This window comes from Phyllobates terribilis, unplaced genomic scaffold (assembly GCF_046119375.1).
Source record: "Phyllobates terribilis strain yellow unplaced genomic scaffold, ASM4611937v1 Scaffold_7__3_contigs__length_470593459, whole genome shotgun sequence".
NCBI lineage: Eukaryota > Metazoa > Chordata > Amphibia > Anura > Dendrobatidae > Phyllobates > Phyllobates terribilis.
The window spans coordinates 85727168-85744329 of record NW_027362767.1 but is presented as its reverse complement, the minus strand read 5'-3'; the positions used below and the strand labels follow the sequence as shown (position 1 = coordinate 85744329).

The window sequence follows — 17162 nt, the reverse complement described above, 5'->3', positions numbered from 1 at the left end:
CGTGCATCGCACCGCGACGTCAGAGGCACGTGACCAGTCACATGGGCGGCCGGGGGAGGGTGGCGTGGCGGTGTCCGGAAGTCCAGGACCTCTGCACCGCCTGCGCCAGCACGTGCGACAGGTCCCCGGGGAACCTTCGGACGGCTCTTCCAGCACCTGAAGGCCGGCGCCACGGACTACAGCCCGCTCTTCCAGCGCCGGGACAGGCCTGGGTAAGTGTTCTTCCTATGGCAGCCGCCTGATATTCCATGAGGCTTCCTATCAAGGACAGGAAACCAACTGAAGCGAGGGAGAGGTGCCGCCCTTTTATTTCAGATGGTTTCCTGTCCTTGAAGGGCGGATCCTCAGGTGTGCTGTCATGGGGGAAGGGAAAAACAAAGTTCCCACGCAGGTTCATTGATGGAAGAATTAAAGTTACAATCACAGAAAATCGCAACACCAACCTTTTTTTTTTTGTACACAAAATTCTGAATATATTTAACCTCTAATACCAGAAAAAAAAAAAAAAAAAAAGAAAGAAAAAACTTATAAGTTTGGTATTGATGTACTTGTACTTACCTGGAAGATCATGTAGCCAAGTCATTTTTACCACACAGTAAATGCTGTAAAAGCAAAACCCCCAAAATAGTGGCAGAACCGTATTTTTTCTCACAATATTACTACACTCTGGTAACTACAACGGACAGGCAAGGAATGGCGGCCAGTGTGATAAAGCCTAAACATGCCATCAATGCAATGAACTATTTTATTATGTACAGTAGTGTTCAAAATAACAGCAGTGTGTTCAAATACATGAGTTAAGCACAAAATCTTTTATACTAGTTTTTATTTCCATGCATTGGGAACATTGCACACTGTTTTCTAATTCAAAACATGAAGAGAAAAGTATATATAATTTTTTAACTACTTTACAGAAAATAACAAAAAATGAACATTGGTCTGTTCTAAAAAATAGCTGTGTCTGCATTTGTCTTTACAAACTTACAATATGTCCTCTCTTTTTGAGGATTTAGCATTCCTGTGAATCGCTAACCTAATATTTAGTTGTATAAGCACAGCTTTTTAGAACTGCTTCACATCTATGTTGCATAGAGTCAACCAACTTCTGGCCCCTGTCAGCTGTTATTCCAGACCATGATGCTTTGACTACATCCCACAATTTTTGGGCATTTGTTGGTTTTGCCTCAGAAACTGCATTTTTGATGTCACCCCACAAGTGTCCTATCAGATTAAGGTTCAGGGATTGGGCTGGCCTCTCCATAACCTCAATTTTTTGGACTGGAACCAAGATTTTGCTCATTTACTGGTGTGTTTAGGTTCGTTGTCTTGTTGAAATGCCCATTTCAAGGGCATATCCTCTTCAGCGTAAGGCAACATGACCTCTTCAAGTATTTTAATATATGCAAACTGGACCATAATCCCTGGTACGTGGTAAATAAGTCTGGCACCATAGTAAGAGAAACACGCCCATATCATGATGTTGGCACCACCATGCTTCACTGTCTTCAGAGAGTGCTGTGGCTTGAATGCAGAGTTTGGGGGTCGTCTTGATGAACTGTCTGTGGTTCTTGTACTCAAGAAGAACAATTTTACTTTTATCAGTCCACAAAATGTTTCTCCATTTCTCTTTACGCCAGTTGATATGTTCTTTGCCAAATTGTATCCACTTCAGTACATGTCTTTTTTTTTTTTTTTTTTTTTTTTTTTTTTTTTAACAGTGGGACTTTGCGGGGACTTCTTGCTAAGAGATTAGCTTCACACAGGCGTCTTCTAACGGTCACAGTCCTCACAGGTAACTTGAGCCTGTCTTTGATCATCCTGGAGCTGATTACTGGCTAAGCCTTTGCCATTCTGGCTATTCTTTGATCTATTCGAATGGTAGTTTTCTGTTTTCTTCTACGTCTCTCTGGTTTTGCTTTTCAGTTTAAAGCATTGGAGATCATTTTAGCTGAACAGCCGAATATTGTCTGCACTTCTTTATACATTTTACCCTCTCCAATAAATGTTTTCATCAACGTACGCTGTTCTTCTGGCCAATGTCTTGAACAATCCATATTTCTCAGGCTTTCAAGGAGAAATGCATGTACAACATGTGCTGGCTTCACCCTTAAATAAGGTCCACCTGATTCACACCTGTTTCTTCACAGAATGATTGACCTCACTAATTGAACTCCACACTGCTATTATTTTGAACACACCCCCTTTCAATTAATTATTCAAATACACAGACTCAAAAACCTGGAGATCATGAGTGCCGAGTCTGTTGGTTTTCTTAGAATCTACTGCACCAACTGGTAAATTGTTTGACATGTGGTAATATAATTTATACCAAAAAAAGTGATTAATCTGGTTAGTCATATTGGACTACTATTATTTTGAACACTACTGTATTATCACTGTAAAACCCATTTATAAATTGAAAAAAGTTTAAAATTTACCAACCTTAATGGAGACTGTGACCACACATCCATTGGCAAGTCCCACATAGAGGATTTTCCATCTCACATGTAGGCACAGGACTCGTTCTCCAAAATGTAATGTCTCAATACACTCACGGGACTATGTACATGAGGAGGTAAAATAATGCATAAGTAAAAGGTGAATATTATGAGGCCACAAAACTATGGATGATCACATCTATTTGGGTCGTCATCATGCTAGGTTACATGTCAGAGAGGAAAGGAACGAAAAAGTAACGGTGTTTCACTCCAGAAAGAGATGAAGAGGTAGCCATAAATGCAGAAGTGCTGGAAGCAGAGCCTGCTCCCATTATAATCATGAAATGCCATAATTTTCCGGAGGTAATACCTCCTTAATACAAATTACGATTAAAAAAAAAATGACTTTCAAATGTTTTTTTATTTTATGTAATCTGAGTACCTCCTCCAATTGTTGCTGCTCTACTGATTCTGGAACAATTTTTCTTATTCTTTTGCGTCCTTCCGTTCCAAATTTATACCTCCTGGGAATCACGGTGTAAATTTTCCCTTCAACAACTGGGCGTGTAGCACGGAACTTCTCTGTGGGCATTTACATTTTCTCCTCTGACGCTGGCCAATCAAAACATGGCCACAGGGAACGTTTGTGGTATACGCCCAGTTAGTTAAAGGGAAATATGAATCTTTATTAGCAGGGTATAACTTTGGAACGGAGGGAACAAGAAGGAACAGAAAACCTTTTCTAGCACCAGTGGGACAGTAGCAATTGGAGGAGATACTCAGTTAAAAAAATAATTGAATGTCCTCATTAATCATACCTACATTAAGGCAAGAATCATTTAATACACATTTTACAGTTCTGTACACTTCAGGACAAAGTACCTTAATAGAATAGCAGCGGACGGTGTGGTCGCTAGACCCGGAAAACAGCACTGCGTTCTTCCCATGTGTCTGAGTCACAAGAAGGCAATTGACTTTTGATGTATGTCCTTCAAAAACACCTTCACATGTCCGGGTCTGTAGAACAATAAGCATGTAGCAATACGCTTATAACTTACCAATAGCCCAGGAAAACTAGTACTGTATTATTCTGACTATAAGACGCACCGGACCATAAGACTCGCACCAAATTTTCAGGAGGAAAATAGGAGAAAAAAAAATTAATGCGTCAAATGGGGGTCCATCTTACAGTCCAAATTCAGCTTACCGGCGAGGGGCGAAGCCGTAAGTACCATCGCAGGCTAGAAGTTTGGGCTGCTCAGCGGCAGGAATCAACGATACTGCGGTCGGTGCTGCGGGTCCTGCGCTTGCAGGATGGGATGTCTAGAGGTGCGTCGCTGTGTGTCCCAGGGTGGTAGGAGGGGGCGCCCGACGGTCCTCGGCGGAGCAGGGGCTCCGCTGACATTTTTTGAAAGTCCGGAGCCCCCGCACTTCCATGTTCTCTATGCGGTGGACTCCGGGAAAATGGCTGCCGCAGGCCGAGCATGCGCAGAGATTGAACTCGGTAGACGAGATCTCAATCTGTGCAGGCGCCAAATCCGGCGGCCATTTTCCTGGAGTCCACCACATAGAGAACATGGAAGTGCGGGGGCTCCAGACTTTCACAAAATGTTGTCAGAGCGCCCGCACCGCTGAGGACCGTCAAACCACCCTACCACCCTGGGCATCGTACCTAAGGACATCCCCTTCTCCAGCGCAGGACCTGCAGCATCGCCCAACTCCTGCCTCCGCCCCCCTGGTAAGCTACATTTGTTCTATAAGACACACCCCAATATTCCCCCATAATTTGGGGGAAGAAAGTGTGTCTTATAGTCGGAAAAATACAGTAGCTACTAACCCATTACAACAGTGACACCACTCACCACCAGGTTGTATGCCCGCACGGACTTGTCTGCAGAACATGTGTAGAGTGTGCCATCAAAGATCTGAATGGCGCTGACAGACGCCTGATGCCCAAGGAAGATGCCCTCTGTAGGCTGCTCCTCGTCACCGGGTTCTGACAACACTTCTGACAGACAAATTGAGCCATTAGTTTACTCAGTCATCCTCAACAAAGGTTTTTCTAAAATTAATTGATCAAATTCCAAAATGACTCACCGGATGAGATCTTGACTGCACTGCTGGTGTCTCTGTAAGAGTTGTCCTTTCTGCAGATATAGCAAATAGTAGCAAACAACATAGGTCACACTTGCACCCATGTAATTTTGTATATAGGATAAACTCTGTATTATATTCATCTCTTTGCATGGCAAAGTATTTACACATTTTTGTTTATTTTATACTTTAATTTCACCTGCATTATAAATGAGAGAAATATTTTGAAGCTAGAATTGCCTTTTTCTGCTTGACTGACAGCTCTTTTTGCTTGAAGACACACTGGAAAGCAGCTGTCAGTTAAGCAGAAGGCAGCGTTGGGAGGGGAGTAGAGGTGGAGTGACAAAGGTATGAAAAGTACTTATATGCGACGAAAGCACTTCAGCCTCATTTGCATATTGATTGAAACAGTCATTTCTAGGTAACGGCAGAACGGACTGTACGTAAAAGCACTCTGGACTTGCTTTGCAAGAGCTACATGGACATATATCAGTTTGAGTGGTGAAATCGTGCTGACAAATTCCCTTTAAATATGCGTGTTGCATTCCATCCAATTCTATGGGAGTGACCTATAGCCAGGTACTCACCGTGGATAGGTGACATATGCTCTTTGTAACAAGCCTTCTTTAAAAGGGGTTGTCCTGCTAGCTTACCGATCGAGCAATGTTTGCTTGGGCATCATAGAAGAAATATAACCATTACACTATATTTTCAATATTGCTACCCAGTGCCGTGACTGGAAGAAGAGAACATTTTATGCTGCACTAACACAAGTTGTCAGCCGATCATGGGATCTCCCCCTCCAGCCTGCCCCAGCCCTTCTGATGGAAAGTCATCAATGACGCAGCCATATGATTAACCCCTTCACCCCCAGGCCATTTTCAGTTTTTGTTTTTTGCTCCCCTTCTTCCCAGAGCCATAATTGTTTTTATTTTTCCGTCAAAAAAGGCCATGTGTGGGCTTGTTTTTTGTGGGACAAGTTGTACTTTTCAACAACACCATTGGTTTTACCATATCGTGTACTGGAAAACGGGAAAAAAAATTCCAAGTGCGGTGAAATTGCAAAAACAGCACAATTCCACAGTTTTTTTTTTATTTTTTTTACCATGTTCACTAAATGCTAAAAGAGAGACATATTGTCCATACAGGCTTACAGCCCAAGAGTGGCATATCCAGTGGTAGTGTAGCGTAGTTTCCCATCATACGAAGGTGACCTTGTCGTGGTTGATGGGCACACATAAATTGGCCAAATTATGCGCAAAAAACCTTCATTTTTCAAAGCGACATTAGTCCAGATACAATATTTCTTATATTTTCATGTATGGAGTGCCGAAGTTCTTTTTGCAATTGAGATTACTTTTTTCTTCAGAGCACCCGAATAGACCAGTGAGCGACCGCTCTCTTTTTTCTATTAATCATTTTTGGGATCCCGCTCCTGGAGCATTGCAGCAGGTACGTGTTCACACTATTAGAAGTTTGACAGCCTTTTTTCTGACTATGTGTCCCTCCCATTCAGTCACAGGTGGTTTTAACTAGCTCTACCAGCCCATACATTGTAGGTTAAAAGCCCAAGCAGAGACATATTGTCCATACAGGCTTACAGCCCAAGAGTGGCATATCCAGTGGTAGTGTAGCGTAGTTTCCCATCATACGAAGGTGACCTTGTCGTGGTTGATGGGCACACATAAATTGGCCAAATTATGCGCAAAAAACCTTCATTTTTCAAAGTGACATTAGTCCAGATACAATATTTCTTATATTTTCATGTATGGAGTGCCGAAGTTCTTTTTGCAATTGAGATTACTTTTTTCTTCAGAGCACCCGAATAGACCAGTGAGCGACCCCTCTCTTTTTTCTATTAATCATTTTTGGGATCCCGCTCCTGGAGCATTGCAGCAGGTACGTGTTCACACTATTAGAAGTTTGACAGCCTTTTTTCTGACTATGTGTCCCTCCCATTCAGTCACAGGTGGTTTTAACTAGCTCTACCAGCCCATACATTGTAGGTTAAAAGCCCAAGCAGAGACATATTGTCCATACAGGCTTACAGCCCAAGAGTGGCATATCCAGTGGTAGTGTAGCGTAGTTTCCCATCATACGAAGGTGACCTTGTCGTGGTTGATGGGCACACATAAATTGGCCAAATTATGCGCAAAAAACCTTCATTTTTCAAAGTGACATTAGTCCAGATACAATATTTCTTATATTTTCATGTATGGAGTGCCGAAGTTCTTTTTGCAATTGAGATTACTTTTTTCTTCAGAGCACCCGAATAGACCAGTGAGCGACCCCTCTCTTTTTTCTATTAATCATTTTTGGGATCCCGCTCCTGGAGCATTGCAGCAGGTACGTGTTCACACTATTAGAAGTTTGACAGCCTTTTTTCTGACTATGTGTCCCTCCCATTCAGTCACAGGTGGTTTTAACTAGCTCTACCAGCCCATACATTGTAGGTTAAAAGCCCAAGCAGAGACATATTGTCCATACAGGCTTACAGCCCAAGAGTGGCATATGCAGTGGTAGTGTAGCGTAGTTTCCCATCATACGAAGGTGACCTTGTCGTGGTTGATGGGCACACATAAATTGGCCAAATTATGCGCAAAAAACCTTCATTTTTCAAAGTGACATTAGTCCAGATGCAATATTTCTTATATTTTCATGTATGGAGTGCCGAAGTTCTTTTTGCAATTTAAATGCTAAAACTGACCTGACATTAGGATTCCCCAGGTGATTATGAGTTTGATGATACCAAACATGTATAGGTTCTTTTTTATTTATGTGGTGCAAAAAAAATATCCAAAGTTTATTAAAAAAAAAAGTCGCCATTTTCAGAGACCCGTAGCGTCTCCATTTTTCGGGATCTGGGGTGGTCGAGGGCTTATTTTTTGAGTGCCGAACAGATTTTGGGGTAGATACAATGTTTTGATAGCCTGTTATTGCCTTTTATTGCAATGTTGCGGCGACCAAAAAAAATGAATTCTGGTGTTTTGATTTTTTTTCTCATTAAGCAGTTTATCGATCGGATTAATTCTTTTTATATATTGATATATCAGAAGATTCTGAATGCGGTGATACCAAATATGTGAATATAAGATCTTTTATTATTGTTTTATTTTGAATTGGGTGAAAGGGGGGTGATTTAAACTTTTAGATTTTTTAAAAAAACTTTTTTTTTTTTTTTTTTTTTTTTTATATATATATATATATGCTTTAATAGTCTCCATGGAAGACTAGAAGCTGCGGTCATCAGATCGCCTGTATGTAGCAGATTTGATCACTTGCTATGAGTGCCAACCACTGGGCGGCACTGATAGCATCCTGGCAATGACAATTGCAGGGGTCTCCTGCAGACTCCGGGTTATCATGCCAACCCATCGGCGACCCGCGGTCATGTGACACGGTGCCGATGGGCGGGACTAGTAACGTCCTTCTGCCGCAGCCATGTTAAACGCTGTCAGAGATTGCCAGCGGCATTCAACATGTTAACAGCAGCGGGTGGATCGCGATTTTACCCGTGGCTGTTAGGGGCACATGACAGCTGATCAGATGAGCTGTCATGTCCCTGGAAAGGTGTGAGCTCATTGCCGGAGCCTGCGCCAAAGCGGGAGACACGATATGTCGCATACATGTACAGCACATGTTGTTAAGGGGTTAATAAATAGCAGCGGTCATGACAGCCCATTGTCTGCTGGTTTTCTTCAGCACTGAGTATACGTGTCTATATGACTGGAGCTCATGACGTTCTGTCTAATGGATCTTAGGCCGTCCATACACAGAAGGCTGTGGACCGAAAAATGCTTCGGCCGACCGCCATCTCAGCCATCACTCCCATACACAGGAGCGCTCGTTTCTATGAGCTAGCTGAGTCTGACTAGTCGTCCTGCAGCTCATCTCCGGTAGAACAATGCGATCAGCAGTCTGAAATCACTCATGCGCGATTGACCTTTCTCCTGATGATCTGTCATACCACTATCGTGTGGTGGCCAGGTGGACTCGGTGTACATACCGCTATCATGTGGTGGCCAGGTGGACTTGTAGGATGGTGGGACAGCAGTCCAGCGCTTCAGGGATGGAGATATACACTGTGTGCAGACTTATTAGGCAAATGAGTATTTTGCTCACATGATACTTTTTATACATGTTGTCCTACTCCAAGCTGCATAGGCTTGAGAGCCAACTACCAATTAAGTAAATCTGGTGATGTGCATCTCTGTAATGAGGAGGGGTGTTGTCTAATGACATCAACACCCTATATAAGGTGTGCTTAATTATTAGGCAACTTCCTTTCCTTTGGCAAAATGGGTCAGAAGAGAGATTTGACGGGCTCTGAAAAGTCCAAAATTGTCAGATGTCTGGCAGTGGGATGCAGCAGTCTTGAAATTTCCAAACTTTTGAAGCGTGATCACCGAACAATCAAGCGTTTCATGGCAAATAGTCAACAGGGTCGCAAGAAGCGTGTTGGCCAAAAAAGGCGCAAAATAACTGCCCATGAATTGAGGAAAATCAAGCGTGAAGCTGCCAAGATACCATTCGCCACCAGTTTTGCAATATTTCAGAGCTGCAACGTTACTGGAGTATCAAAAAGCACAAGGTGTGCGATACTCAGAGACATGGCCAAGGTAAGGAAGGCTGAAAAACGACCACCTTTGAACAAGAAACATAAGATAAAACGTCAAGAATGGGCCAAGAAATATCTTAAGACTGATTTTTCAAAGGTTTTATGGACTGATGAAATGTGAGTGACTCTTGATGGGCCAGAAGGATGGGCCAGAGGCTGGATCTGTAAAGGGCAGAGAGCTCCACTCCGACTCAGACGCCAGCAAGGTGGAGGTGGGGTACTGGTATGGGCTGGTATCATCAAAGATGAACTTGTGGGACCTTTTCGGGTTGAGGATGGAGTGAAGCTCAACTCCCAGACCTACTGCCAGTTTCTGGAAGACAACTTCTTCAAGCAGTGGTACAGGAAGAAGTTGGTATCGTTCAAGAAAAACATGATTTTCATGCAGGACAATGCTCCATCACATGCATCCAACTACTCCACGGCGTGGCTGGCCAGTAAAGGTCTAAAAGAAGGAAAAATAATGACATGGTCCCCTTGTTCACCTGATCTGGACCCCATAGAGAACCTGTGGTCCATCATAAAATGTGAGATCTACAGGGAGGGAAAACAGTACACCTCTCGGAACAGTGTCTGGGAGGCTGTGGTGGCCGCTGCACGCAATGGTGATCGAAAACAGATCAAGCAACTGACAGAATCTATGGATGGAAGGGCTGTTGAGTGTCATCATAAAGAAAGTTGGCTATATTGATAACTAATTTTTTTGGTTTTGCATGTCAGAAATGTTTATTTCTAAATTTTGTGCACTGATATTGGTTTACCTGGTGAAAATAAACAAGTGAGATGGGATTATATTTGGTTTTTATTAAGTTGCCTAATAATTCTGCACAGTAATAGTTACCTGCACAAGCAGATATCCTCCTAAGATAGCCAAATCTAAAAAAAAAAAACACTCCAACTTCCAAAAATATTAAGCTTAGATATTTATGAGTCTTTTGGGTTGATTGAGAACATAGTTGTTGATCAATAATAAAAATAATCCTCTAAAATACAACTTGCCTAATAATTCTGCACAGTGTATGCTGACCCACCAGGGTTCACATGAATATAAACCTTGTTTCCTGCAGATATCAGCTCATCCATTTATATATGCTAATGTATGATATGTATAAGCTCCAATGGTGTCATGTGACAACTGGAGGTCACTGATTCCTTACTACTCTCTGCAACTTTTTTTTTTTTGTCAGTTAATCAGTTTGAGTGCAGGAGGAGAGAGAGGAGACGGTGTCGCCATTTTGTTAGATGGAAAAGGACCGCAGATGGCAAAGGTGGGCGAGTACAGCCGGAGGACCACGTGAGGAGTGACTGTCGTCTGGATGGATATACCCCCGTTTGGGAAGGAAGCCCCCTCAGCTGCCTGCTAGCACCTGACGAGTCAGACCCGGGTCTGTAAGAGATTTAAGGCCCTCCATCATTGTAGAGGGTAACCGTGCACGCAACTACATTTTTTTGGCGCCTAAACCAAAGTCTGATCAGAGGCTTCTATATAGATAGTCAGTTAGTTAGAAGGTGTTTTTGCGCCAGAACTTTCCCCACTAATGGAGCCCGGGATCTTGTTGTTATTTAGACTTTTATTTTTTATTTTATGCTGGACTCCTGAGTATCTAGTACGGTGTGGCCATACCTCACGTGCTATATAATTGAGTAGCTTTGAACCTTACGGACAGACTGGTTTTACATAGTAAGGTGCTTGAAAAGCACCTATGAACATTGCTATCGTAAAAGTCCCTGATCCAAAGTCCTGTTGGAGCAGCTGCTGTTAAAAGGTAAATGTGTACACCAAGCGCTTTGGGAAGCCAGGATATTTAGAAGTTATAAGATGGTAAACTGCTGTGTTGCACCGTGGGCAGCCCAGGCCTTGTATTCACTGAAATTGTTCCTGGTTCGAGTATTAATAGTTTTTATATTCTGCAGTACATATCGTGGGCTGCCCTGCCGTACAGCATAATAGTCTCAACTCTAGGTTGAGTGTTTGGATTTGTATACGTTGTGGGTGTAGTTTAATATAGCTCTCTCTTGATTCAGTAAAAACTTATTTTCTGGTGATAAACTGTCTGGGTCGTCTTCCTTGTCTGTGACTTTGTCGTATCCTGAGAACCCCCTTGGTACTCGGCTTACAATTTGGCGTAGTCGGCAGGATACGACGATCGTCATGAGCGGGGACGCGGCAGGAGGTGGTGCTTCTGCGTCAACTGCACCAGCACAGGCCCCAGCCCTGGACCTTTTAGCGACATCAGGCCAGGTGGCCCCGATGGTGTTCGAGCGACCTGCCCCTCCCCCTCGTGTAGAGTATATCTTCCCGCGGGGGCGTTAATTCACCACATGGCTAAGTTTGACTGTAGTAATATAGACCTACATGATTGGAAAGAGAGGGTCCGAAGCGTGGTTAAGTTGTGTAATCTGGCCCCAGAAGCGCAGGCAGAGGTGGCCCTGAGCGCACTGGAGTGGGATGCTACGCGGACGCTGATGGTGCGCTCTGAGCCTGAGAGACACTGTGTAGAAGATATTCGCCATACTGGAGAGGGTTCATGGGTCCCGTATACAGGTGACCCAGCTGAGGAGTAGTTTCTTCAACAGGCCGCAGGGCGAGGAGGAGACACTGATGAGGTATGCAAAAGCTCTCCAAGAGGCAGTACAGGAGATTCGGGGGAAGGACGCCACAGGCCTGGGCGCATCTCAGGAGTTAGACCAACTCCTGAGAGATCAGTTTATTGCAGATATTAGTAGTGAGTCTGCGCGACAAGCTCAGAGAGATGACTCTGAGCAATCCGGTTATGATGTTTGATGAAAGCTACGTGGCCGCTCTGGAAAGAGAAAAAGAAATCAACCCGGTGGTAAAAAAAAATCAGTGAGCAGTGGCCAATCGCAGAACCTCGAGTGGAATCAGGAGAAACAGTAGCCATGAGGGAGGCTCTCTGGACCTTGACCACAACCCTGCAGGAACAAATGCAAGAACACCGCCTAGAGATAGCCGAAGTGAGGGCTCGACCACCTCAAGCACCACCCGTAGCATCGCAACCTCGAACCCCTACAACAGGTTCGGCAAGAGTAAGGAGTGGCGCGGGATACGGCACTACAGAGGCCCGTCCCCGCCGTGGCAGTCAATGCTGGTACTGCAGACAGTATGGCCACACGGTTCGAGAGTGCCCTAGCCTGACGAGACCCGAATCAGTGTTAAACTTCAGCCCGCCGCAGTAGATCGGCAACCTGCGGCGGTCCACCAAAAGTCGAGCCCAGTGCGTGAGGAACATGACCTGTATTTCCAGTAGCCCCGTAATGGAAGCGGAGTTAGAAGGCAGACGTGTGTGCTGCTTAGTTGATACCGGGTCAGAATGTACCATTATGCCTCTGGAATTTTTCCAGAGAAACTTTGGACACATGCCGAAGCCAGAAGATGGGAGTATCATTAGACTGATGGCCGCTAACAATAGCGAGATTAATGTGCGAGGGATAGTATGGATGCGGGTCCATCTGTTTGGACAGAACATCGGTAAGAAGGGGATCGTGCTGGTAAATCATATGCCCCGGATGGGACTAGATGCAACGCTGGGAATGAATGTGTTGCGAGACTTGGATTACCGTCTATATGCCAAAGAAGGTCCTAACTATTGGCAGCAGGCCACTACGCACCGGCCGACTCAGAAAGTTCTGCAACAAATGGTGAGGAGCTGTAGGCTGTAGGCTGCAGAAGAACATCAGGAGTGGTGGGCCTGTAGGACAGGTGAGAGTGCCCCCTAGAGGACCGGTAAAGATTCCACCAAGACAGGAGAAGTTATTGATGCTACCCGTGGGGACTGGACAACGGTTGAATGGGGTGGAAGTCCTGATTGAGCCTGCCAACCGAGTAGACACGCCGACCCCACTGGTGGCTCGAACCCTCGCCACTGTGAAAGATGGCTGCGTGCCCATACGCTGCATTAATGTCCTAGATACTGAGATGATTATTCCTAAGAGGACACTATTGGCTGAAGTATATGTGCGCGACGGGAAGGTCATGCGACGGGAAAATTTCACGCTGCTGCCTGACGGGACATGCGCTTGGACCTTTGCCATAGAAGTTCGACAGAAGGAGCTCCCGACAGCGGATTGGAATGGTTCCGTGATTATGAGTCAAATGGCAGTGGACTAACATACCCTAACCCCAGGGCAACAGAATCTCCTGGAAGACACTCTTTGGGAATTCCAGGAGGTGTTCTCACGACATGACGAAGACTTTGGGTGAGCCTCCGCCATCGAGCATGAGATTCCCACCGGTGATGCTACGCCAGTCAGGGAATGATACCGGCAGATTCCACCTAAAATATATCAGGAGGTGAAGGACATTGTGGCGAGTATGCTGGAGAATCGGGTGATTCAAGAAAGTCAAAGTCCCTGGGCAGCCCCAGTGGTCTTGCTGCGGAAGAAGGACGGGTCTCTCCGGTTTTATGTGGATTATCGAAAATTGAATGCACAGACTGTGCGGGATGCGTACCCCCTTCCACGGATTGAAGAATCATTGTCCACCCTGAGTCATGCCAAAGCAAAGACAAAGACAGCTTTCATTCTACCTATGGGACTCTGAGTTTAATCGGATTCCTTTTGGCCTGTCTAACGTGCCAGGCACCTTTCAGCGATTGATGGAGCACTGTTTGGGCGACCTCAACTTCGAGTCGGTATTGATATACTTAGACAACGTGGAGGTGTTTGGAACCTCCTTCGAGGATCACCTTCGAAAGCTGCAACAGGTCCTAGAATGACTACGGAACCATGGCCTTAAGATCAAGCCTAAAAAGTGCCAATTATTCCGACGTCGGATTGAGTACCTAGGACATGTAATCACTTCAGAAGGGGTACAGCCCGGCACGAGCAAAGAAGAGGCAGTTCTGAACTGGCCTCGTCCAAACACGCTACGGGAGGTGCGAGCCTTCCTTGGACTGGCCAGGTATTATCGAAGATTTGTACCCAAGTTTGCTCATCTGGTCGGCCCGATAAATGAGTTGCTGAGAGGCGTCAAAGGAGGACCTAAGACTTGGCCCATCGAATGGGGACACCGACAACAAGAAGCATTTGCGGCTGTGAAGAAGGCCTTGACCAGTGCTCCGGTCTTAGCCTATGCACGGTTTGATGCCCCATTTTTGTTGTACACTGATGGAAGTTTGCATGGTCTGGGAGCTGTGCTGTCTCAGGTACAAGACGGTCGCGAAAGGGTGATTGCTTATGGCAACAGAGATTTGAGGGATTCGGAACGTAACCCTGATAACTATTAGTTCCTTCAAATTGGAACTATTGGCGTTGGTGTGGGCCATGACAGAACGGTTCGCTGAGTACTTGACAGGTGCTGAGGTGACCGTAATGACAGAGAATAACCCATTAGCACACTTGGAAAATGCTAAACCAGGGGCCCTCGAACAGAGATGGCTGGCCCGACTCTCCAAGTACCAGTATAGCATTAGATTCCGGTCAGGGAGAGAGAACGGCAATGCAGACGCCCTCTTTCGGGTTCCTGTAGGGGTAGCAACCCAGAGTGTCGATGAAGAGTTAGAAAACAATGAAACCCCGAATCTCGGTCAGTTGCCCCTGTTGTGGAACGTGACCCATTCAAGTGGGGTGGTGTCCAGGATGACAATGATGCTGGGGAAAACACTGACGGATTGGGAGAGAGTTCAGGGTGAGTGCCCAGACATTCAAAAAGTAAGAGTGGGTGCGAATTTTGGGAGCGATAAACAAACATATGGCTTCAGCGACTGGTGTATTGCCCTGAATGCATGGTGGCGGAGGCCTGTTTTAAGTGCCAGGCGTGTGGACTGAGTAAGAGTTCAGAACAGTGGACTCCTGGTTCAAACCATCACGACTTCTGCTCCCCTAGACATTGTGATGATTGATTATGTGCAGATTGGGTACTCTACTTCAGGTCATTCATATTGTCTAGTAATGACGGACCATTTCACGAAATACGCGGTAGCTGTACCCACCCGAGATCAGACAGCCAAATAGGCCGCAGAGGCAGTGTACAAACACTTTATACAGGTGTTTGGGTGCCCACGGAAAATACACTCGGATCAAGGGGCATATTTTCAGGGTGCTTTGATGGCTGAACTGTACCAACTTTATGGCATCGAACGTTCACGCACGACCCCATACCATCCCCAAGGGAATGGGGCATGTGAGCGGTTCAATCGTACATTGCTCCAAATGTTGCGGACCCTGGAAGACAGTCAAAAAGCCCGGTGGCCAGAATATTAGCCTGAGTTGATGTGGGCCTACAACAATAGGGTACATCGCACCACCGGATATTCACCGCATCTGCTCATGTTTGGGAGAGCGGGCCAAGAGATTGAGGATCTCCACATGTACGATCCTATGCAACCACCACCCCGAAGATCCACTGCGTGGGCCCAAGAACACAGCCGCCGGCTGAGGGTGGTACATAGGGTTGTGGGGGAGCGTTTGAGAGGAGTGGTGCATCCCAACCCACGGCCCGTACGGCGGGATGAGTATGCCCCAGGTGATCTGGTTATGGTAAAAGCCAAACGGCCATCGGGGAAACTGGATGGGCGATGGGAGGCGGTTCCATACACAGTGAAGAGGAGGGTTGATACGTCTATTCCAGTTTATGAAGTGGAACCAATGGGGACTGGGGAGCCCTCAAGAAACCTTCACCGTAACATGCTGAGACGTTGCACTTTTGAAGAGCCCGTGGCGGTAAAGGAAGTACATACTCCGGCCACAAATGCTGAGGAACAGTTCTTAGAGGACGAGTGGTGGGATACCCCCGTTTTGATCCCGACTGGGGTCCCGGCCACAATATGTTTGCCATCCCCGGAGGATGTCATACAGTCAATGGCCCCTTCCCCGATGCCTGTGTATGACACCACTGAGCCTACGGTATTGCGTAGAACAACCAGGTTCAATGCCGGGGTGCCTCCACAGCGCTATGCACAAGATGAGTTTGTATGGAGGGGATTGCCGAGGACGTCAATCACTAGTGGGGTGGCATGTAAGATGGTGGGACAGCAGTACAGCGCTTCAGGGATGGCGATATATGCTGACCCACCAGTGTTCACATGAATATAAACTTGGTTTCCTGCAGATATCAGCTCATCCATTTATATATGCTAATGTATGATATGTATAAGCTCCAATGGTGTCATGTGACCACAGGAGGTCACTGTTTCCTTACTACTCTCTGCAATGTTTTTTTTTCGTCAGTTAATCAGTTTGAGTGCAGGAGGAGAGAGAGGAGACGGCGTCGCCATTTTGGCGGATGGAAAAGGACCGCAGATGGCAAAAGGTGGGCAAGTAGAGCCGGAGGACCACGTGAGGAGTGACAGTCGTCTGGATGGATATACCCCCGTTTGGGAAGGAAGTTCCTTCAGCTGCCTGCTAGCACCTGACGAGTCAGACCCGGGTCTGTAAGAGATTTAAGGCCCTCCATCATTGTAGAGGGTAACCGTGCACGCCACTACACTTTTTTTGGCGCCTAAACCAAAGTCTGATCAGAGGCCTCTATATAGCTAGTCAGTTAGTTAGAAGGTGTTTTTGCGCAGGCCAGAACTTTCCCCACTAATGGAGCCCGGGATCTTGTTGTTATTTAGACTTTTATTTTTTATTTTATGCTGGACTCCTGAGTATCTAGTACGGTGTGGCCTCACGTGCTATATAATTGAGTAGCTTTGAACCTTACAGACTGACTTGTTTTACATAGTAAAGGCACCTATGAACATTGCGATCGTAAAAGTCCCTGATCCAAAGTCCTGTTGGAGCAGCTGCTGTTAAAAGGTAAATGTTTACACCAAGCGTTTTGGGAAGCCAGGATATTTAGAAGTTATAAGATGGTAAACTGCTGTGTTGCACCGTGGGCAGCCCAGGCCTTGTATTCACTGAAATTGTTCCTGGTTCGAGTATTAATAGTTTTTATATTCTGCAGTACATATCGTGGGCTGCCCTGCCGTACAGCATAATAGTCTCAACTCTAGGTTGAGTGTTTGGATTTGTATACGTTGTGGGTGTAGTTTAATATAGCTCCCTGTTGA

The 17162-nt window shown here is 45.5% G+C and overlaps 1 protein-coding gene across 1 annotated transcript in view; it reads right to left on the bottom strand.

Annotated features, from left to right (window-relative positions):
* Window positions 1-17162, bottom strand: part of ZNF106 (zinc finger protein 106) — an 85921-nt gene that overhangs the window by 19014 nt on the left and 49745 nt on the right. The window contains exons 12-15 of the mRNA XM_073638922.1: window positions 4536-4585; window positions 4301-4446; window positions 3321-3455; window positions 2443-2559 (exon numbers count right to left, since the gene is read on the bottom strand). Coding sequence (XP_073495023.1) covers window positions 2443-2559; window positions 3321-3455; window positions 4301-4446; window positions 4536-4585 — 448 coding nt within the window. The remainder of the gene's footprint in view (window positions 1-2442; window positions 2560-3320; window positions 3456-4300; window positions 4447-4535; window positions 4586-17162) is intronic.